The sequence below is a fragment of the Cydia pomonella genome, chromosome 27, assembly GCF_033807575.1.
Source record: "Cydia pomonella isolate Wapato2018A chromosome 27, ilCydPomo1, whole genome shotgun sequence".
Lineage (NCBI taxonomy): Eukaryota > Metazoa > Arthropoda > Insecta > Lepidoptera > Tortricidae > Cydia > Cydia pomonella.
This window is the reverse complement of record NC_084729.1, coordinates 4,466,608-4,490,107: the sequence shown is the minus strand read 5'-3', so window position 1 is coordinate 4,490,107 and position 23,500 is coordinate 4,466,608. Positions and strand designations below refer to the sequence as shown.

Sequence of the window (23,500 nt, the reverse complement as noted above, 5' to 3'; positions counted from 1 at the left end):
ATAAGAATATTATTACCTTATAATGATTTTGTTTCCGAGTGTGATGTTTTATCAATATTTCTTCATGTTTTAAAAGCTGATGTGACTCTAGCCATCAGTTATAATGCACCTACTGTTTAATTTATAAAGTTTTTTGTTGTAAAGTTTATTTAAACTTAAGCCACCAGGACTGAAGCGGTGCTGGACTATACTACTTCCAGTTGGGGGCAGCACACTCTTGGTCTTGTAGTAGCGCGCCAGCCTGTGAATCCTGGATTCTACGAGAATTAGGCGGAACTTGCTGTCCTGTCTTTCCTATTATGCTCCAAATGCTTCCTCATGGCTACAGCCTTCTTGATAAGGTAGTAGACTCTATTTATTTACTCTATTTTGATTTTTTTTTATTTAGGCATTCAACTTTACACACAACTCAACAAGTTAAAAGTATTGCACGAAAGCACTTATTTGGTACCGTATACCTACCTACATTTAAAATTAAAATTACATAAATAAAAAATAACAATAAAAAAGTCATTTTGTGCATCTTAATTGTTGAAATAATGTAATGTGTGATAACCTGTAGTATACTATTAGTTTATAAAAATAAAATAAATATAAAGTGTATCATATCAGATACTTACCGATTTCTGGCATCAACACGCTTAACACATCAGGGAACTCCGGCGAACCTACTCCTCCAGTCAGTTTGTCCACCTGAATGCGTATACCGTCCAAACCTTCAACAAAAAACATGTTATTGTAGCAATCTTCCATAAATATATAATAAGTTTTTGCCAAAAATATCATTTTGGTACAAGTTTTTATCGCTTACTGTCTTTTTTTACCACAGGCGACTAATACTTATCGAGAGCCCCCAAACACAATTACGTTACGTTGTTTCATCACAGAGTTCTTATGGCCACCTCCTGTCTCCATCATGAGATCAGCTCGATGGTACTATAATATTGCATTATCGAAAATCGGGAAGTGGGTCAAATTTAGCTTCCAAGATTACATTATACATACTAACAGCGCAAGTTAAATAAGGCTTGTAAGTTACCTGTCCATCAAAATAGACTTTTGCTAAAATTCAAAAATGGCTTAAAGTCTTTAAGCGTTTTTTTCTTTCATATTTTTGGCCCCATGGTTCAACAGTTAGAAGGGCCCGTACACATTTTTTTCTTCTTACAGAACGATTATCTCCGAAAATATAGTTTATGTTAAAAATGGTTATTGAAGACTCATAATCGTTCGACCTATCTAACGACACCAATATACGGTTGAAGTGAAAAACAAATTCATTCCCACTTTTCGTGTAAATAAGCTACCCTAAGTAATGCGATCCAAGCCCCATTTTCGGTGACACTAGGCCCCCTCTGGATTTTGTGTGTAAGGTTTGTCTGACTGCCGAAAATTTTCCATTTTACAAACGGTAACTGCTACTATAAAAAAAAAAGTTTTCTGAAGAAACTAAAATTATTCTAATGAACACACACACACACAAACACATACACATTGATGTTATGACACTTACCGTTGGTATGAGCAACGTGCCTGAAGAAATCAGCAATTTCATGGGAATCTGAAAGACAAAAACAATATAAATTTAATTTTAAAAAAATTTACTCTTATGTAAAATGTTTAATCGTCGATCGTCATATTTACTTTAATATTAATTGTCAACATGGAATAAATAAAAATTTATTTATATTTTATTTTTAATTATACTCTAAGAAAATACTTACTTTTGCCGCTGGAGATCTTTTCGAGAACCTCGTAGATGGCATCGAAGTCCGCATGGCCAGTCAGACGCTCCAAAATTGCATATGCCTTAAATACATCTGCAGAAACCAAATAAAATCAGATATATATCGTCTTACAGACTAAACAGGCACTTTTAAAGTCATATTTTGTAAAGGGGTAACGAATAAAAAGACGAAAAAAACAAAAAAAACAACGATTAAAACTTTGTTAAAAAAAAAACGTATAAAATATCTCTAAATGGGCTCACTGATAACCAGTTCGTTCGTTTTGCGAATAACTAATTGAATTTGTTAAGAGCTTTTTATTCGTGGCCTTAGAACTCTTTAGATTTACACACATCATTCATACCTATAATAGAGTTTTCGATTTTTTCTGTTCAGATTTATTACTTTTATAACGTGTTAAAAAAAGGAAGAACTTACCCGTTTCGTTTGTCAGCACCTGCAGGATTTCTACGTATATCTCGATCACTGAAAATAATAATTTTGCTTTGAGTATAAAATAGTTTTTTGTTGGAACGGTACTAGTTAAAAAAAAGTAAAATATCTAAGATATAGTTGAGATAAAAGGTGGCAATTATTGCTGCTTTTATTTCGGCTAACATACATTTAATTAAAAATACAATTAATAATTCAATTCAATTCAATTTATTTTTAGAACAGTTGTACGTTCCATAGCATGGTTAGTAACATAAATAATCAAGATACTTATAAGCTAGTGTTAGTATTTTTAAAATCATAATAATAAATAAATCTTCAAATAAAAAACTTTGAAACTACCTACAAGACAAAATTCATAAAAAATACCAATTAAAAAAAAAGACAAAATAATGAAAAGTGATGATAAGTGCGTTAATTCCTACTTCCAGCAACTTTAAACGTGTCTAAAAATAAGCTCAATACGGGTAAGTGTGGGGTAAGTAGGTACATGTGGGTGGCTTACACTGGGGCCACACATTGATTCGTCTTTATTGTGAGTTCATACAGTACCAGCCAATAATGTATGATACTTACAGGCAGACCCTTCCAGCTGCTTCATGAAGGAGATGACGTATTTCCATTCTCTGGAGCCGCGGCATCCACTGATGAACTCGATCAACTTTACGCGATCTGGAATTAATACAGAATTGTTTAAACAAACTTGTTGAAGTAAACAAAGTCTCAAAAACCTACTCAAACAATTCGTCCCGCGCTTCTCGAGACGCTGTCTGTGCATCAGGGATGACCCGGAACGAGTCCTGAACTCTATAATGTATTTAATTATATTTCAATATATATTCTTAATTTTATATCGTATTTTATATTTTTTTTAATAGACAAACATTTAATAGCAGGAAAACAGGTTAAAATTAATTAAACTAAGAACTAAACAAATTACACTAAAACTACCTAAAAATAATAAAAGCCTACAAATAAATGTATACATATTCTATTTTAGTATTCCTAAATAAATTCTTATTACTTTACTAACGTTACAAAAAGTGTTTTTAATAGAAGAACTTATAAGTACTAGGTACTTGTGTTAAAAAAATATCTAAGTAAATACTAAATACATTGTAACACATATTGTAAATAAAATGCATACCTGTTATCTTGGTGACCCTCTCGCAATATTTCAGAGCCCTTTCAATATCTGAAAAATAAATTGATTGAGACACAATATTTAGAAGTACAACAACATAGCTAGGGGTTAACCCTTGGAAGATTTAACAACTGGAGTCGCCTTTAAGAGCTTACCCCTCTGTCGAAAACCTCGGCCAATGGTCATATGTATTGTATGGACTGACGTGTATCTGACATGTCTATTTGTACATTACGTAAAAATAGCCATATATAATTGACGTGTAAAAATCAGCGGACTGTTTTGTACAGAAAATTACAGACAAGGCGTCTCCAGTTGTTAAATTCTGCCAGAGTTAAATGGTACCCTTTTATGGTCATTTCAGTCACGGCGCTCAAAAAGTCTTATCTCTGTTTCATCTTTTTGATATTTTTAAATGTATTTTTTTAATAATTGGGTTTAAATCACGCAAATTATTTAATACTTAGGCCTCGAACTATTTCAAAATTAGGTATAAGTATATTTTAATACATTAAAAAAAGGCATCTCTTTTTATCAAATTTGGCTTCATGAAAAAGGTCAATTAAGCATTACTTAGTCCCCAATTTCCTGTTTTTAAAATTGTATTAATAGCACTTATAATTTTCTCGTCGTAAAAAGTTCAAAAAGTACTTTCGCCATATTTCGCCTTTCATGGACAATTCTAAGCTAATTTTTTAATTAATAAAACATTTAATGAATGCGTAGCTTTGATATAATGCGTAGTTAGATTTTTTTTCTAAATATGAAGAAAAAATTAACATGTATCAAATGCTTCCCTTGATATATAGAAAAAAATGCCGTCCAGGATCTTTGGATACCTAATGGCTTAATTGTACTATTAACATTTTTAGCTTTCAGAAAAATAGTTCATCCCATCCTATTGTGATGAGTATACAATTCGCTCCAAGCGGTGTTAGACCTTTAATACTTAATGCAAAAACATTTGTACCATCTCAAGTGAGATTTTCAGTGGGAGAGACGTGATCCTAGGGGAGACTTGGACTCTTAAATTATAAAACCATTTTGATTGCCAATAAATGAAAAATGACTGTCCTAAAAGGAACCAATCGCTATAATGTTCTGATTTTGACAAACGTAATGGAGTTAGACTTGCTATTTTAGATCTATTTAAAATTTGATATAACTTTTTAATTTAGGGGACCAAGTCTCCCCTAGTAACAAGTCTCCTCAGCAGAGGCAGCAGCGTTAGGCGTGGGCGACGTGGACCACCGCCCACGGCCTCGCGGTCCGAGGGGCCTCGCGCCTCAAATAAGTACCTGTATCTCGGACACAACGTAAAATTTTTCGTTATTTCTTGCGCCACCAGGGGGCCTACCGCGAAAACCTAAATTCACAAATTGCGGGGATTTTTCTCTTACGTAATTAGAGTGACAGAAAAATGTCCGCAATTGACGAACTTCGATTTTCGCGGTTATAGCCCAGAGGCCTCGCTAAATGTAACTTGGCCACTTGGCCACATAAAATTTTGGTTTTGCCCCGCCACTGCTCCTCAGTCTAAAATTTTGACTTCAAAACATATTTCTATTCAGTTCATGTGAATCCTCGACTAACATTTTGTTCAATTATATATTGCGCACAAACAATAAGACTAAATGAACCAGCATCTAATTTATCATCATTTAACAATTATTTTCTGGACATTTATTGCCTCAATTTAATATAATATATCGTTTAATCGATATTTGTCCAGCTGCGCGCACGCAAGACGCAAGGACGGGCATTGAAACGAAACGACTGTTCAAATATAATTGTTATTGGAAAATAGCGAATTTGCTTTAATTAACGTCATTATGTGTTTAAATATGTGCGATAGAAATTATTGCGCACTTGTCACTTTTGTGAATAAAGGGCGTTTTGGGCGAAAAATATAGCAAAATTAAAAGGAGCACTTTTAAGTCTAGGTTTAAAATATTATGTCGTCTAAAGGAGCCCACAGATTACCAGTTCGCCGGAAAATATCGGCCTGTCAGTTATTCGCAAAAGCTGACAATCGCGAAAAACTGACAGGCTGATATCGTCTGGCTAGCTGGTAATTAGTGGGCGCCTTTAAATAAATAAATCGTTTAGATAATAATTGTAATATTTACATCGACAAAATAATAATATAATGGTAAATAACGAGTGGCCAAAAAATTTATAGGAATATTTTTGTTACTTTTTTGTTATTTTTGTTACTTCTTTTACAACATGTATTTAAAAATTAAAACTATAATCATATAACTGAAACAACAGGTATCTTCTTAATATTGTTCATTACATTTGATACACAAACGCTACGTTTTAAAAAATTATCAATAAAATTTCTGAAATTTTGATTTTGTGAAAATTTTGATTTTTAATTTTTTTTTTCCTTACATTTTGGGTTTAATTCATTATAAATAAGTAATGTAGTAATTAAGTTAACAATTATATGGATAAAATTGTATCTGAAATAAACAATTAATAATAATAATACGTACAGAGTAAAATATTTTTGTTGAGTAATGTGTTTTTGGTTTTTGGGCCACTCTGTATAAATGTTAGGATGTATCCAAAGATTCCAAAGTAGATTCCTCAATTATATTGAAATACAAATCAAGGTAATAAAATCAGTAATGTTGCACATAAACGTAAAAATCATATTTAAAAAATCTGTGATAGGAGACCGTATATTAGGTCCTAACTTAATTCCAAATAAACATTTCCCGCCGCCCGAATTATCATTTGGAACTAAAGCAAATTATTGTTAGTTCGACGCACATTTTGATGTCAACTTTCAGCTGATATTCTGTACTACCATTTAACAATTAAAAAATTACAGGTCAACGACCTCCTTTTCAAAAAAAGATAAATTGTTAAAAAAAAGTAAATTTTTGATGACAATTTTTATCATTGTTATGAATTCTCAGATAATTGTGGAAAATTCTCGGTCACATTTATGTTTCAAATTTATGCCCTAATTCATAAGCATTCGAATGATTATTTTTTAAATGTGCGACAGGTAAATGGTTCATTAATCGAGTGAGTAATCATTAAAATGGTTGAGAAAAAAACATAGGTATGGGGGGTTATTTGTCGATACAATTCGTCGTACTATACGTGGTTAACGGCTCGACTATACGTGGACAAACACATTTTAAATGGGAATCAGAAATGCATAAAGGATACATGCTAGAACCGTCAGGGCCCGGGACGAGGCTTTCGAAACATTTTTTTCTGACAAGTCATCGGTGATCACCTGATGCTCTCTATAGAAAATTGAAGTGCCGGGCGCCCCGGCCCGGGCCTGTACATTCTAGCGGGAGTCATCCTTATTGGTAACAAAACGTAGATGTTGTTGCGACTTACCTCTCTGTCCGGTCAGCTCGTAGAGAATCTCTATGCCTTGTGGAACGTCTGGAATAAAAGAAAGCTTGTTTTGATTTTTTTTAACATTCATAGCGACCTCGGTCCTAGTCGGTAGTGACCTTCGAGCAACACCGGTTTCCGAAAAGTCGGAAGGGAGGAGCCTAAGCAATATCTTATCGAACAAATCATTCTGCCATTTTTTGCGGGGGGAAAGTGCTTCTCACTCACTACATACAATATCCAATCTGTAATGTCGACACAAATACATAGAAAATGACACACATCAAAGACAAATCTTGCACACCTCGATCTCTTTTTGTGTACGTACGAGTCACAACATGCACCGCCATAGGTACAGTTGTACCTATGCGTCGGCAGAGGGGAAATAGTATGAATGACGTCTCCCTTCCCGGTGTTGCTCGAAGGTAGTGACCCTACGAGGTTCGAATCCTGGTAAGTGCATTTAATTTCATTTAATAAATCAAATTTTATAAGTGTGCCTAAGTTATGGATGTTATCTATGTATCTAAGTATCTATTTACCTAAACAAGGTGTAACAAAAATAAATATAAAATAGAGCGTGCCGAATTTTGTAAAAGTTCACTCGCTCGTTTTTTTTGTATTACAATTGCTAGCAACGATAAACATACTGTATATAGTTCGTGTCATCCACGATGACGCATAGATTTGTCTAATCTAACCTTTAATAGCATGACAGTACAAGTCAAGCCACGTGTCGTCGTAAATGACAACAAATTAGTAATCGATATTTTAAGATATGGTACTTTAAATATAAAAGAAAAACTTTTCATGTAATTTTTTGGCCAAACAAAAAATAATATAAATTTATCTAAAAATAATCATCATGTGCATATAACTGACAAGATGTTTTAACACTTTTTGTCATGTCAACAATTGTTTGTCTCAAATGTCATAATCGACGTGTCAATTGATTTATGCACGTGAAGTGGCCAGCTAAGTGTTAGGTGAAAGAGTTTCTAGAATCTGTTCAATGATGTTTCATTTATTTATATATTACGCACATAATTTGTTTTCCAATTTTTTCAACTCCTAAAAAAACAACGTAAACCCTATAATGTTTAATACTTAAATTTACTCCAGGAGCAGACTACTATCAGCTGTAAAATTATTTCAATTTCATTTTATTGAGAGACCAACTGAGATCATTATTGTTAGTACAAATTTTGTATCTTAAAATATATTTTAGGTTAATACCATACACTGTAACTAGAAGTTTGTCTGGAAGAGATCGCTTCTTAGTGATAAGACTAAGACCGCCTGTTGTTACCTAACTTTAAGTGTTTTTTCATTTCCTGTCTATTTTCACAGTCAATAATATTTACTTACTTATTTAGTTATAACGGGAATGTCAATATTTTAATGATAATTAAAAATAAATTAATTAAAATTAATATTGGTAGCTAATTTGTTAGCACCCTATATGTATAGGGCCGATATAGGTCGAAAATAAAATGGGCATTTATGCTCGATTTATATGCTCTGCATTTCACTTTTTTTACCGTATTTATTCAAGTCTAAAGAAATGAGCCCACGGCCGCGTGTGGAGGATAACCGGCAGCAAGCGGCGGCACTGGCAGTTTGAATGGCAAGTTTTAACTTTATAGGGTCATACTGACCATATAAGGGTCGTATGATTTCACTTTATGCACTAGAGCATAATGCACTTTATGCCGCTTAAACATGCAGAAGTGAAATAGTTATTTGTGCAACAAGTGAAGAAAGTTAGTTTTTCCTGCGAGGGACTCAAAAACACGAGATGTAAATAACTTTGCTCTCGTGTGACACATACAATTTTTCACCTCAGTAGTGAGAACATATTAAAGGTTAAAAAATTCAACATCAAGTAAAGTTTTTATTCCTGTATTCATGGCCTTCACTAAATTAAAAAGCTGCTTTGTCTCACTCCCTGGAGTGAGGAAAGTCGTACTTTCGTCACTCCCTCGTATGAGGGTAGTCGCACTTTCCACACTCCCTGAAGTGACGAAAGTAGGCTTGTTCGAGCTGCTGAGGTGAATAAACTATTTACGTATAGGTCTGTGGTAATCAATCTACCTTTGAATCCGAAGAGCCTGCTGATAATATCCTCGGCGGCATCCTTGATTCCCTCAACGACTGCAAAGTAAAAATGGGTCAGCTTTAGGTAATTCTATTACGTTTGCACTCCTAGAACAGAAAAATACTAAAGCCGGACCAGAAATATGTGATCATTGTCAAGAGGGCGCGGTTATTCTCATGTATAGGGTGACAGTTCAGTTTAGTATGAAAAATTTAGTTCAAATGAAATTCCGCAATATGGCGCGTGATCATATGTTACTGGTCAGGCTTTAGATTATAGTGTGGAAAAAATAATGGGCCCTGGAGAAAAAGTGCCTTAAAACCTTAACTTATGTTAAGTAAGTTAGGCTACGGAGACAGCTTTACCATCAGGCGGGCCGTAAAAAAAACAGCATATTTTTTTTTACTTGTCTCGTCCGGGAATCGAACCGACTAAACATTAAAAAAAAATAACAATCGCTCTTTTATTTCGCTAGTCGATACAGTTAATGTTAATGTTATATTTTCTCCAAAAACACATTAGGTCTTACACTCTAATCGAATATTTAGTACTCAAGACTATTTTTAAATTGTAAAAAATCTGAAATAGCAGTATTGTTTTTTTAAATTAAATGATGTTTATTTTAGGGCCTGTTCCACAATGTCCAAGAAAAGTCCTGAGTAAGCTACTTGCCACTTATCTGACAAATAAAGTCATAGTTGGCGTTTCACAATCTTCAAATAAGCTTAACGGGTAGATAAAGTGCAAGTCCAAAATCTGTCATATTGCTTGCCAGCGCTCCCCTGGCCCTGCAGCTGACCCTCCAGTCCTAGTTGTATAAGCAACTCGAACAATTAAGAAGGCTCGATCTCCATACATATTTTTAGCAATTAGTTACAATCTTAACTCGATCGGATTATCATACATTACCGCACGAGTGCAATAATATATATAATGAGAAAAGTACGCGAATGTAATATCTGAGATTATAAGCCTAAAAGCGGTTCTATAAGTTCCACGTTACGAGAAAGTGTGCTATAATAGTACATTGTGCAACGAGGGGGGTAAGTGACGTAATAGGTTTGTTGTAAGTGCTAGAGAGTTCTTCTTTTTTTCACAATCCATATAACTTATTTATTATTATTATAAGACCTTTTATGAGCAAGTGTGATGAAAATGAATATTATAAAGGTCTGCACTTACTCGGCAGAGGCCTGTGTGGGATTCTTGGGAGAGCGGGGGGTTGTGGTGGCTCTGGGTGATGCGGTACATGAGGCCGTAGCGGTCCAATAGGCTTGTGAGGTCCCGGCCAATGTGGGCCCTCCGGCCGTTGGGGTTTAACTGGCGCTTCTGGTCCCACTGGCCATTGTGGTTTAACTGGCGGTTCTGGTCCAACCGGCCATTGGGGTTTAACTGGCGGTTCTGGTCCTGCTGGCCACTTAGGTTTGACCGGCTGTTGCGGTCCAAGAGGCCATTGCGGTCCGCTCGGTTGTTGGGGTCGCTGTGGTGGAACCGGTCGCTGAGGCTTGCCGAATAGGTTAGCGTCTACGACTCCTGGGATAGACACGTCAACGGGCGGAAGGTTCAGGTCTGGGACTGGGTTGATGCTGACTGGCGGCAGTGGGGCTACTGGGCGTCTTGGACCAGATGAGTTGGATCCTGGACCTGTCGAAAACACTTCTTTAAGCATTGGAATTATCAATATTCGATCTGACTTTTCGATTATATCACTTCATTTTATGTTTAAAATATTTTTTTCACCTCAGTAGTTGTAACAGGGGGAATGCGAAGCTTAAAAATAATAAGCAAAATTTAATTGTGATCACTGCCAGGGGCATATTTGTTTTGGTTTAGAGGATTTCCTACATCTGAACCAAGGGTATAGTTAATTGTTATGGATATGGGTAGAAGTATATGGGTGAATGGGTGTTTAGGTCTTTGGGTAAATGGATGTTTGGGTTATGTTATTTATGGGTTTCTGGGTGTATGTTTTTGTTAAAAGTACCCTAGGAGTCCAAAGTTGTGTTTTTTATAATTGTTTAGTTCTATAAAATAAAAAATACTCTTACCTCTCCTGCGCTCTCCAAATCGATTCTCGCTCTCCCTCTCACTAATCTCTTTCCTCTCAGAGGAGCTCTGCTTCCTCTGGTCTCTCTTAAAGCTAGAGCTGGAGCTGTCATTCTTCAAGAAGCTGGATTTCTTCTTTAGACTCTCAGACTCTGAGCGAGAGCTGTCATTCTCCCAGAAGTTAGACTTCTTTTTTAAACTCTCAGACTCTGAGCTGGACCTGTCATTCTCCGAGAAGCTGGACTTCTTCTTTAAACTCTCAGACTCTGAGCTGGAACGGTCTATCTCCGAAAAGGATTTCTTGGAACTGCTGGACCTCTCGGACTCTAACTCGGAGAACTCCTGTTCCTTGAATGTTTTCCGTTTGTGTTTCACTTCTTTTACTTCTGTCTCTTGGAAGTCTTGTTCCTCCTCAACCTCTTTGCGTTCGACGTGGCGGTGTTCCTCCTTGCGGCGGCCGCCTGTGAAAAGATTGCTAGTCTTGTTTTATTTTTATTTTTTCAATTATTTTTCAAAGGCATTTTGCATTCTTTTTTTCATAATTAATTTTAGATTTATTCGCTAAAATTCTCATAATCTTACAATTATTGACCGAAGCGTTAGCGAAGATCTACGTTTTGACTCGGGCAATTTGCTTTCGTAAATCCTCATAGCGCAAAATACTGGTTCTCTGTGCCGGTTCTATACGTAGTAACAATATTTCAATGGTTGATAGTGACATAGCTCCTAACCAACTCCTAACGGACAATTAATTTAATTTAAGATTAGTAGACGACCACTTCTCCATATAATCATCCCTATTTTCATTTTCCTTGGATATGACGTTGGTTTGCCGGAGGCATGCGAGACCTGATATCCGTCACAGCAGATGCAAGGGATTGGCTGCTCAATTTAGATGTAAAACTATAATTATATGTATTTTTCTTTTTTGTGTAAATAACATTGTAAATCTTCATTCAGGAAAAGCCATACGATATAATAATAACATAATGGAAAATATTTTTACACAATTCATTTTATATTAACCATTGATTTGCCCCTTCATTTTTGATTAACATAATAACAATTCTATTATATTTTTTTAAGCTCTTATAATAATTATACCTTTAAACGAGGAATTCTTATACATATATTTTGGGGATCTCGGAATCGGCTCTAAAGATTTTGATGAAATTTGCTATATGGGGGTTTTCGGGGGCGAAAATCGATCTAGCTAGGTCTTATCCCTGGAAAAACGCGCATTTTTGTGTTTTTATATATTTTGCGAGCAAAGCTCGGTCTCCGAGATATTAATAATTTAACAATATAAAAAATATGCTAATATCCAGAGAGGAAAATGGGGTCTTACAGATTAACAGTATAGGTCGATTTCACAAGAGCTGGCAAATGGAATGAATCAGTGAATGAAAATATCTATCATTGAGTGAATGAAAATATCTACCAAAATAATGGTGGCTCTGACTGTATACCGATACAGGTATTTAACTACAAAAGTCTAGAAATAGATAATTGGCGAATGCATGCCATTCAAGCGAGCAGGCAAAGCAATATCATTTCTTCATTTGATGCTCACTCGGCACGATGACGCTGACATGTTCGCCGATCGATTAGCACACTTGTGCAAAATTGCTAGAATATTTTTAAATTTTCATAAATTTGATTGACTGACATTGTATAAGGTAATTATGTAATCTGTTTTGACATTTAATTTATTTTATTTATATTGTTTTACCATATTCCTGATTTTATTTTCTTGTTTTCTTAGAGTAAGTAAAATGACAATTTGAATTAGTTTTGACATTTTTATGCGCATGATTTTTATATTTTTGTGTCTTTGATTCAGCACGTATATTTATTATTCTTGATAATTTATGTTTTCCTAGCATGTAAGTGAATTGGTCTGACACTGTAAACTTGCATTGTGTTCAATAAATAAAATAAAAAATATCGATTAATTAACTCCATTTACAGGCAATTCCTGTTTAGGTAGGGGTAAATTATTTAGTGTTGTTACTTACCATTGAACTCCCGAACGACATGAAGTCCGTGTGGAATCCCTGAAAATATAACATTTTTAACTAAAAAGTTCCAACAAGGAACAAAATAATATTCATAAGCATCTTGCTTATTCTTTATGAGGTATTGTAAGCTAGTAGCAAGTATAAAAACCCGGACTTTTTGTATAGTGGACCACTAATCAATGTTGAGTTGTACCATCTGTTTAGCTACCGCACGATTTTGTTAGAGTTTATTGGACTTTCCTCCTTAAGAATCGATTTTCATATATAAGCCCGGGGTATGAAAATTTATGGGAAATAAAATCTAACGTTAAGGGGCCCACGGATTACCAGTTCGCCGGACGATATCGGCCTGTCAGTTATTCGAAAAAGCTGACAGTTGCCGATATCGTCCGGCGAACTGGTAATCAGTGGCCCCCTTTACGTCATGTTTCATGCACAACTTATCTCGCTCATTCCCTAGCAACGGCTGCGTGGAAACACTATTTATTGAATATCAACAAATCAACTGTCAATTTGCGGATATGATCTTAAATTTAATAATGTATTTTGACGTATGTATTTATTTGACGTATGTATGTATATGACGTATGTACGTATGTATTTGACGACCGGTTTGGCCTAGTGGGTAGTGACCCTGCCTACGAAGCTGATGGTCCCGGGTTCAAATCCTGGTGAGGGCATTTATTCGTGTGATGAGCTTGGATATTTGTTCCTGAGTCATGGGTGTATAAATATTTATATATTATATGTATCGTTGTCTAAGTACCCTCAACACAAGCCTTATTGAGCTTACTGTGGGACTTACTCAATTTGTGTAATCATGTCCTATAATATTTATTTTATTTATTTTATAATCGTTCGTAAGGAGTAAACTTCAGTTGTGCGTCGGAGTTGACACACCCCCTTTGAATTTATTCAGTAAACACTTCACCTTAAGTAAGTTCAGTCATCCTAATCCTAAACAAAATGTTCCTATTCAGTGCAGTCAGACTATTACTCAACGCGGTTACACCTTTAACCCTTTGAACGCTTATGTCATAAACACAAACATCACTTAAACGCCAAGATCCCGGGTGCAAGGAAGCTAATGTACCTTATTCTTATCAAACAAAGCGTATTACTCCATTGACGAATATAAAAGAGAAAATACATTAATTTAATTTAATGCAATCCTTAAAATTATAAAGTGTTTAGAGTAAAGTAAGATTTAAGCATGCAATTTATTGTTAAACTTACCAACACAAAACAAAATTTGTACACCTAATGCTGGTAAGACATAGTGATACTAAGTACTAAATTGTAACATCTATGTTACCTATGTTTAACAAATAAAAATATTGTATTGTATTGTATTGTGTGAAAGTGTGAAGGTTACTTTGACAGCGTCCGCCATAACACTTATAGGTTGTATTGTATTGTATTGTATTCGGGCGATTTTTCCGCAACTCGACGACTTGCGCCTATTTTGCGTGATACATTACACCTATAGTTGTCCTTGGCGCTGTGGGCACGACTAGTAACGATTACTTTTGGTGTTCTTGGCGTTCAAGAGGTTAAGATTAGGATTATTAATTAAATAAGATGTGTGAAGCGCTGTAACTTTAGAGAATTAAATTATTAATTAAATATTTTCAAGAATGGTGACAAGACCGACCCGTCCAAATTTAGACCAATAAGTCTCACAAGCATTATCTGCAAGTGTATGGAAAAAATTATATGTAAGGAGTTGACAGGTTTCCTCAATAGGGAAAACTTAATATCAGTGAAGCAGCATGGTTTTGTACAAAAAAGATCTACAGTTACCAATCTCTTAACCTGTGTACATGGTTGGACCCAAAGTATGGACCGTAACCTTCCAGTAGATATTCTTTATTTAGACTTTGAACGTGCATTTGACAAGGTTCCTCATCAGAGACTACTTTTGAAATTAGATCATTTTGGAATCCGTGGAAAGCTACTAAAATGGATAGAAGGGTACCTGTCAGACAGAACCTTCAGTGTGCGAGTCGGTGACTGCCTGTCTCAACCACTAAATGTGCTGAGTGGAGTACCTCAGGGATCTGTCTTATCTCCGACTCTGTTTGGAATATTTGTGACTGACTTAATAGCACTAATAGAGTCAGAATCGTGCTTCTTTGCAGATGATGGAAAGTTCTTCGCTAACCCTCATGTTTCTTCTGGTCAGCTGCAATCTGATTTGGATCGGTTAACGGAGTGGACTTCGCAGTGGATATTAAAATTAAATGTTAACAAATGCGCAGTTCTGCACCTTGGTAAAAAAAAACCCTATGGTCCAATACACGATAGGAAGCTCGCCAATTGCAGCGGTGACGTCTCAAAAGGATCTCGGTGTGACAGTTACAAATAACCTGAAGTGGGGTGAGCACATAAATAATATAGTCAAAAAGGCAAATTCGTTCTTGTATGTTATAAAACGCTCCTTCCAATGCATATCTGTTGAAGTTTTTATCAAAATTTATAAAACATATGTCCGCCCTTTGCTCGAATATGCTTTCCAAGTATGGAATCCCTATTTTGTCAAAGACATTGACCTTTTAGAGAGTGCGCAGCGAAGAGCCACCAAGATTCCATTTAAGCTCAAACGCCTACCTTATGAAGAAAGGCTAAAGGTACTGAAGCTGCCCACACTCAAAGCCAGGAGAGCGAGAGGAGACCTTATCGAGTGTTTTAAGATTGTTACCCACTGTTACAACCTCCCCGACATTCACGATATAATCAACAAAAGAACTATCAGCCGCGAGACCCGAGGTCACAGCCTAAGAATTGTTCGCACTCCCACTACTACTAAAGCTGCATATCATTCTTTGTCCAACCGTGTCGTGGCGGCTTGGAACCGTTTACCGGATAGTGTTGTAACTGCTCCCTCGGTCAATGTTTTTAAAAACAGATTGGACAAGTGGCTTTTAAACAATAAGTTAGACTGATGTTACTTAGTGATGTGATACGACTTTACAAACTTTGAACTGTATAATACAGGACACTGTGTGACATAGGCTCATCAGCTAAATAGCTGCTCGCCTATAATTATATAATAATAATAATAATAATAATATTTTTTAGGATATCTTTAAGATTATTTAGTACTCATTTCTACTCGTAACTATTACACTTCTGCGTAGGTGTGCTACGGGCTACGAGTGCTACGCCGTAGGCCGTAGCATAGTTGTTCCATTATAAATCCTACTTATTGAATTAATTAATTTAGTGTTAAATCGATCGTGTCATTCACGAAGACGCGTGCCTTTACTCGTAACGTCAAGTTATTAAAGGTTAGATTTGACAAATCTGCTCGTCATTGTAGATGACACGAACTACAGTGAAACCTGTTTTTCGTTTAATTAAAGGAACTCATAAAATCAAGTCAAGACTTATAATTCGATTATTTTTATTCGGCTATAAGTATGCATAATATGTATACAACTCATTGACGACCGACGACATTACACATATTATATTACACGTATACACACCTAACCAAAACCACGACTTGATATGAAGTCGTGGCGTGTGGGGCACGAAATGTACTGACTTTATATCAAGTCAATGGCGGCGAAAAAGTTAAAAGGCCCATGGCCACTTCTCCCCACTGGTTGGGCCACGTTAAATTATAATCATATACTTAATCCATTGCACTAAATTTACAAGATACAATTATAATAATTGTTCGGGACATGTTGTAATAGTAGATTATTAACCAACGGATGAAAGGCACTCATTTTTGCCGAGGTAGTTTGTTGCTAGAACGCAGTTAGAGCGCTAATAATTCGAGGCTGAAATGGTGCCTTTCACTCGAGTTAAACTACTTTTCATTTAGAATATGAGGAAAGTAATACATGGGCTTTTTTAAAAACACGACTAAATATAATTATTTATAGCATTTCTTGAGGGTACTTTCAATTAACCATTTAGGCACAGCCGCCGGCACGGCCAGCACGCCCGGATTACATTACAATACAATACAATAGGCACAAGTATTGTTATTTATGGAATGGGGAGTTAAATATCAGAATGGAAATTGTATAACAAATCCATTTAAAACCCAAATTTCAATTGCTTATCGTAAAAAAAAGGAAAAAATCGTACTTGGAAAGTAAAATGCTCTAGTGCAGAAACGAATCACTTACTGCACACTTTTTAGAATAGCAATGTCCCTCTTTCAGAGCATGACAAATGAAAACAGAATTTCACCATAAATATAACAGAATAAACTAAAATTTAACAAGACTACATGACACGCATGTTGTTGTTATTGTAGTGCTTCTTCTCGCATGGTTACATTGAAAGCTCCAGCTCGAATCCCACTTCTGATTTGTAGTGCTTCTTCTCGCATTACATTGAAAGCTCCAGCTCAAATCCCACTTCTGATTTGTAGTGCTTCTTCTCGCATTACATTGAAAGCTCCAGCTCAAATCCCACTTCTGATTTGTAGTGCTTCTTCTCGCATGGTTACTCTAAACTATTACTACTACAACAATCGGGATACTTGAAGGTACTCTGACCTAACCAGTTCATTACGATGCGTCCTCTTTGACGGCCTCCACCCAAGTGAACGAGCCTGTCCAACATTTACCGTGTCCCCACCACTTGCTAAAACTACCGTGTTGCCAACAGTATAATGTTATTTTCCCAACTACCCCTATATTAATCGGGGTAACATAATAATGTAGTCACAGTATAATTATTATTTAACTGCTATCTTAAATGTAAACATAAATAAATCATGACATTTTTGATTATTTGTAGCTTGCTATCACAGAAGGGTCATATTATGCTTCAAGTGCATTAAGGGCCCTGCATCTGTAATTCCAACAGAAATTCTGATAATAAGGTCCTTACTGCACATGAATTATAGAGACCTTTCTCTGAAGGAAAGCCACATGTTTAGCTAATTTTAGTGCAGTGGAACGTAGAGTAAATACATACAGATAAAGGTTTTTAAAGAAACTGTTCATTTAAACCAACACGATTTTCGTTCATAGTTTTAAAACGAATACCGGACTTAATCGCGTAAACTTACGTTTATTATATGGCCTGACGTTTCGAACATGACGTTACGCTCGTGGTCACAAGCAGACTGGCAAGGAATTGTATCAACATCTTGCTGCGCGGGTTTTGCGAACTACCCGCGCTTGATCTTGATTATTCACTTGTACGCTAGGGTTGTCTAGGGTAGGGTTGCCTATGACCACGAGCGTAACGTCACGTTCGAAACGTCGGGTCATATAAGAAACGTAAGTTTACGCCCGTATTCGTTTTAAAACTATAAACTGTTAATTAAAAAAAATGCAAAACTTACGATTAGGCTCTGGTGACGCTGCCGTTAGGTAGACCTATGAACAAATCAGTTCATGTTTAGGAAAGGAATTGGTTAACGAACTCCTGTTATATAACGATATTCAATTCAAAAATATTTTGAAACAGGTTACTTTACTAACGTAACAGCTTAAAGGTATTACCGAAATACCGAAAAATAAATAGTTATTTGTTTTACCGCTTGTGCCAATATTGATACCCCAGCAAGCGAAAATTTGAAAAAAATCTTTAGCGTTGCGAAGGTTTCAAAGCACGAAGCTTAAACAAATGTTGCCATCGAGTGAAACACAAACATTTTCACCACACCAACACGAGCAAAATACTAACTGTTAAAATAAAATGAAACCAAATCAAATCCAAATGAAACTTATTAAATATTTATCATTCATAATTATTATTTAAAAGTCAATTCTACCAGCCAACATAAGGAAACAACTCATAATTTGCATCAGATTACTTTGTCGCACATGTGGATAAAATGCATCTGGGGGCATAAAATGTACATAAGAGGCACTCTACCAGCTGATGTGACGAATATATCAAGAACATAATTGAAGGGAGAGTTGAAGCAAGGAGACGGAGGGGGAGACCAAGGAGAACCTACATAGAGCAAGTAAAGGAAAAACTCAACGTCATGTCGTATCAGGCTGCCAAGGAGAAGGCAGAGGGCCTACACACATGGAAATTGCTCCACCGACAAGAGTCTAACTCTTAAATACATGATGATGATGATACCAAACTATAATTGCGTACTTTTCATATATGGACTCCCACTCAACTATTCATTTCGATACGCTGTAAAACTATAAATAAAATGGACCAACCACGTGCCGCCGCGCTCTCATAGAAAAGACTAAATGGGCGCGGGCGCGAGGCGAGAGTCGCGCGATTATTATTGAGATATTTATAAATTTTCATTTATTATTTAAGTTTTATATCTAAAAGAAAGTATTATTGTAGATGACTCGTAGAAAATGTATTGTATACAATAGTAATATAATCAAGCTTTTCAATCTCGTACCTTACACAGGCAACTCAGCAAGCTTCGTTGCCTAAACACGGTACTTGACTATAAAGCTCTCTATTATAGCACGATTGTATAAAATACCTTGATATCCAGGATGGACAGACATGATATCAAAACTAGGTACAAAATTGCTAAATCATTAGATCGCCCGACATCGGATGTCGATTCTTGGAGAAAAGCAACTGCTATGGCATGAAGCCATTTTTTTGGTTTAAGGTTATCTTTTGAACAATAAAAAATAAAACAATGGCGCTTTTTAAGTTTTTACTTCTAAGTGAACATTTAAATCTTTTTTTATTTCGTTTTAACTTAATTCTTGTAACGTGGCCGAAATTGATCCACTTCAACTTTTTATGACCTAAAGCGATTTGAAAAGCACAATTTCACAATTGATTTATAGTTATCGACATAGCCACTTCAACAAACGTCGCCATATAGTCAGCTTACAAGTCGAAATTGCCTTCTGTGCATGATCGACTTATACATTTTTATAAATTGTGTCTCCTTATCATGGGAAAAGAAGTGAAATCATGAAAATACCTTTGAATCCGCAGTTTTTTAGCAGTGGCGTAGCTAGGCGTGGGCCTTTGCCCACGGCCTCGCACTTAGGCTCGCAAAGCCAACCTTTTTATTATATTGAAAAGGGCCTCGCTCACGGCTAGATTAGTTATTACTATTAGTTACGCCACTGTTTGGTTCAGGTAAATTTAAGCATTATAGCGTCATTAAGGTAGATCACTCTCTGCAGTTATTCTAACAAAATGAATGTTTTTCGATCCGATAAATTGTAATGTAGGAACTTTTCAAGTTTTCGGAACATATCGATTTTAATGTCGGTTTTTAAATTTCTCTCAAAATATTTAAATTTTCCATAAGTGTTTGCCACTGTCCCAGTACACGTCATATTTAATCACACACACTTACACACAATGTTGTCAGGGATCATTTACACGGCCCACTGATTACCAGTTCGCCGGACGATATCAGCCTGTCAGTTATTCGCAAAAGCTGACAATCGCGAATAACAGACAGGCCGATATCGTCCGGCGAACTGGAAATCAGTGGGCAACTTTAGACGGTGCGCGAACTCGAATGCGATTTTAGTTACATTGCGGACTTTTGAGTTTCCACCTAATTCAGCCCACCGATCAAATACTCGCCCGATCCCGATACCCGATCAAGTAATGAATCTCGCATGTGAGTTCGCGCATCGTCTAAAGGAGCCCTAAGTCATTATTCACTCCATACATCAGTTTCTTACTTACTTACTTAAAGTTGTATGGGAGATCCGGAAAAATATATTATTAATAAGTTTGAGACTCGCTTAAAACTTATTATAAATAAATTGAGTTTACTCTTTGTATGGAGTGAGCACTCTATGATAGAGATGACAGCATGGCATCTGGAGCATTATTATTACAAGCACTAAGAAATTTACCTTATATGGAACGATAACTATTTTTAAATTAACTTTATATTAAAAAACACTCACATCAAACAGCGCTAGAAGCGCGAGCCCCAAAACAAGCTTCATAATCGTTTCGCGTCGTTATAGTGGTCAGATTTCTACCTCTGATACCCACTAAATAACAACGCCCGTCTGATACCATTTATATTAGCTTACTTCGAAAATAATAAGGCATCTGTGCAAACAATGATTGTTTAAATTAAACGGTATTAATTAAATAAGCAACGGCGCGAAACGGATGGGAGCGATGCGATTGGCTGTCGCTCGGTACGCGCGGGGGTTGGCGTTTCTAAAAATTTCCTGCGAAAGTATTTGCCATAATTATTCCAATAATTGTATTGATAATTAACTACGAAACTTCCGTGAGACTCAGATATACAGTAAATTTAATTTTAGTACCATTTCGTATATACCTTGTCACAGTGATATTAAATATAAAAGTCGCTAGGGATCTCAATGCTATTGTCACTGTGGCAAGGTTCGAATTGGTACTTACTGAAATTAAATTGCTTGACCTTACTAGTAGCTATTAAATAGGCACGTATAAACATAGTAGTAATAACAAATTACCCAAAGCTGTATTCTACTCAGAACTCTCTACGGAAAAAGGAGACAGGGGGGTCAGTACTTGCGGCATAAAGACGTCCTCAAGCGTCATCTAACCACTTGCGGTGTACCGAGTGATTCCTGGGAGAAACTTGCGATGCGTAGAACGGAATGACGCGTATCGTAACTGTTCATAAAAGAGTAGAGCAATATGAGCAGCGGCGCTTGGAAGACCTGGATGCTAAGCGCCATCTCCGTAGGACAAAGCCCTCGTATACCTATATCTACAACCCAGCCGGCCAGTTTCATTGCGCACCATGTAATCGCATTTTCACAACCAAGTTTGGCTTTGCAATTCACATTAATTAGAGCGCAACGCTCCGATTAAAAACAGTTGGAGAAGTCGCCGTCGTCGGATACGGCTCAGATCTTCTCGTTGGACGCTTCCGTTCTCGGCTTCCATCTCTTGGATACCGTGTTACCTGCTTACTCCATGTGTCTGTTTTGCATTGTGTCATCCGACTTGTCCAGCGCAATTTCAATTGGTCAATTCGTGTTAGTAAGTCGGTAACTTTGGTTTTGTTCCTTATTTCAGTTGGAGCAATTCTATTGACAGAGACACTTGTCTAGTTTTTCAATTTTTTCTCTGTGATGAATTAATGTAGTGGACGTTAAAGTAGAAAAGCGCCCATTTACTCCATATAATGTAGTGCATTTTCCCATTGAAAAGGTCCCCCGATTGCAATTGAAATAAAATCCCTAGCATAGATACGAACATATTCTTTTATATATATTTTTAATATTTGCTGTTTGTCGATTTCGTACACGCCTTTGCCGTGCGCGCAGTGCGATCGCGCACAGAAATAAAATAACGCGCCATTTTCCGTATTTGTTATGACATTGGGCTAGTTTCGTAAGTTTTTAGTTTGTATATCGACGAATTGTCCACGTTTGTACAATAGAAAACCAGCAAAAAAGCCCAGTCAATCTCAGAAAACGTGTTTTTAACTTCAATGAATTAGCGAATAAGTAACTACAAGTGCAGTGAATGGAGAATTAATTTTAAAACGCGTTTAACCACCATTTTGGAGTCCACGGCCGGTTCCTTGTAAAGTCCAGCTATCGCTTTACAAGAGCTGATAAAATCACCGTACACTGTCTTGTACTAACCATAGAATTTTATTCGTATTTAAAGCTCCTAAGTCCTTAATACTGGCGAAATAGTCCCACTGAACTGAAGCCATAATTTAATTAATAAATAAAATAAATTTTTGTTCGCTCTCTTTTATAATTTTATTGACTTTCCTCTAGTCTATTGTAGTCAGTGCTATATTTGTCTACCATTCTTCATCAACTCTCATCTACTCAAAGGTTAACTGGAAGAAATCCCTTAAAGGGATAAGTTCGCCTTTGTACTGCTTATCCTGTGCCATATTTATATTTTGTCTTTTGTACAATAAAGAGTTTATACATACATACATACATACAAAGCGTTACGTTGTCGTAGTAATACCGATTGCCACCTTGGCTAGGCCGGCAGCTCACGTGCACAATATCGTCTCGTGTGTAATGACCAACGTAGCACACTTGTATCATAATGTACTATAATTATTGGCTATACAATCAATATTTATTTTGTCGTATTGACGTCAAGAGGCATTTGCAAGTCAATTTGTTCATACGTGGTTGACATGCCCCGTGAAATTGATAATGCACAATTTCATTTTCATTTACAACACTTCCATCCACACCACTTAGATGGTTGGCAGTCCTCAACTGTGGGCTTCTCCAGAAACTTCTTCCCTCGCACAGCTAAACTGTGGAATGAGCTGTCGCCTGCGGTATTTCCGGACCGATACGACCTTCAAACCTTCTGAAAAGAGCGTACTCCTATCTTAAACCGACAACGCACTTACAACCCCTCTAGTGTCGCAGGTGTCCAGGGGCGGCGGTAATCACTTACCTTCAGGTGATTCGTCTGCTTGTTTGCCTACTGTACCATAAAAAAAACGGGATTAAATGTCGATAACATATAAAAGTTTGTATAGAGAACCGAGCTTGCTGTGGACACTTCATCATATCAGCCTTTTATCGCCCACTGCTGAGCATAGGCCTCTCTTCTAGTACGCAACTTATCCCGGTCCCGAGCCAATCTCATCCAGAAGTAACCCGCAGTCTTCCGAATGTCGTCCACTCAACGAGCCAACGGACGCCAGGCACTCCTTTCGTCTGAAAGCGGCCACCATTCCGTTAGCATTTTGGCCCAC

The 23,500-nt window shown here is 36.4% G+C and overlaps 1 protein-coding gene across 1 annotated transcript; it reads right to left on the bottom strand.

The window, feature by feature from the left end:
- Positions 1 to 199: 199 nt before the first annotated feature.
- LOC133532423 (uncharacterized) lies at positions 200 to 21,707 on the bottom strand. The gene is made up of 13 exons (XM_061871087.1): positions 20,712 to 21,707; positions 18,176 to 18,209; positions 12,856 to 12,894; positions 10,840 to 11,298; positions 9,974 to 10,435; positions 8,788 to 8,847; positions 6,694 to 6,741; positions 3,328 to 3,375; positions 2,757 to 2,852; positions 2,166 to 2,213; positions 1,725 to 1,820; positions 1,514 to 1,561; positions 200 to 716 (listed from the first exon to the last, which is right to left on the bottom strand). Exons 1-13 carry the CDS (start codon positions 20,751 to 20,753, stop codon positions 604 to 606), a joined length of 1,593 nt encoding a protein of 530 aa, XP_061727071.1. The 5' UTR covers positions 20,754 to 21,707; the 3' UTR covers positions 200 to 603.
- Between the last annotated feature and the right edge of the window lie 1,793 nt (positions 21,708 to 23,500).

Bases quoted from the DNA above. Each gene is read 5' to 3' on its own strand.
- LOC133532423 (XM_061871087.1), bottom strand. From the start codon at position 20,753: ATGAAGCTTGTTTTGGGGCTCGCGCTTCTAGCGCTGTTTGAT. The intron at 2,853-3,327 runs GTATGCATTTTA...TATTAATTCCAG, and splicing joins GAGGGTCACCAAGATAACAG to ATCGCGTAAAGTTGATCGAG. The intron at 1,562-1,724 runs GTAAGTATTTTC...TTTGTCTTTCAG, and splicing joins AAAGATCTCCAGCGGCAAAA to ATTCCCATGAAATTGCTGAT.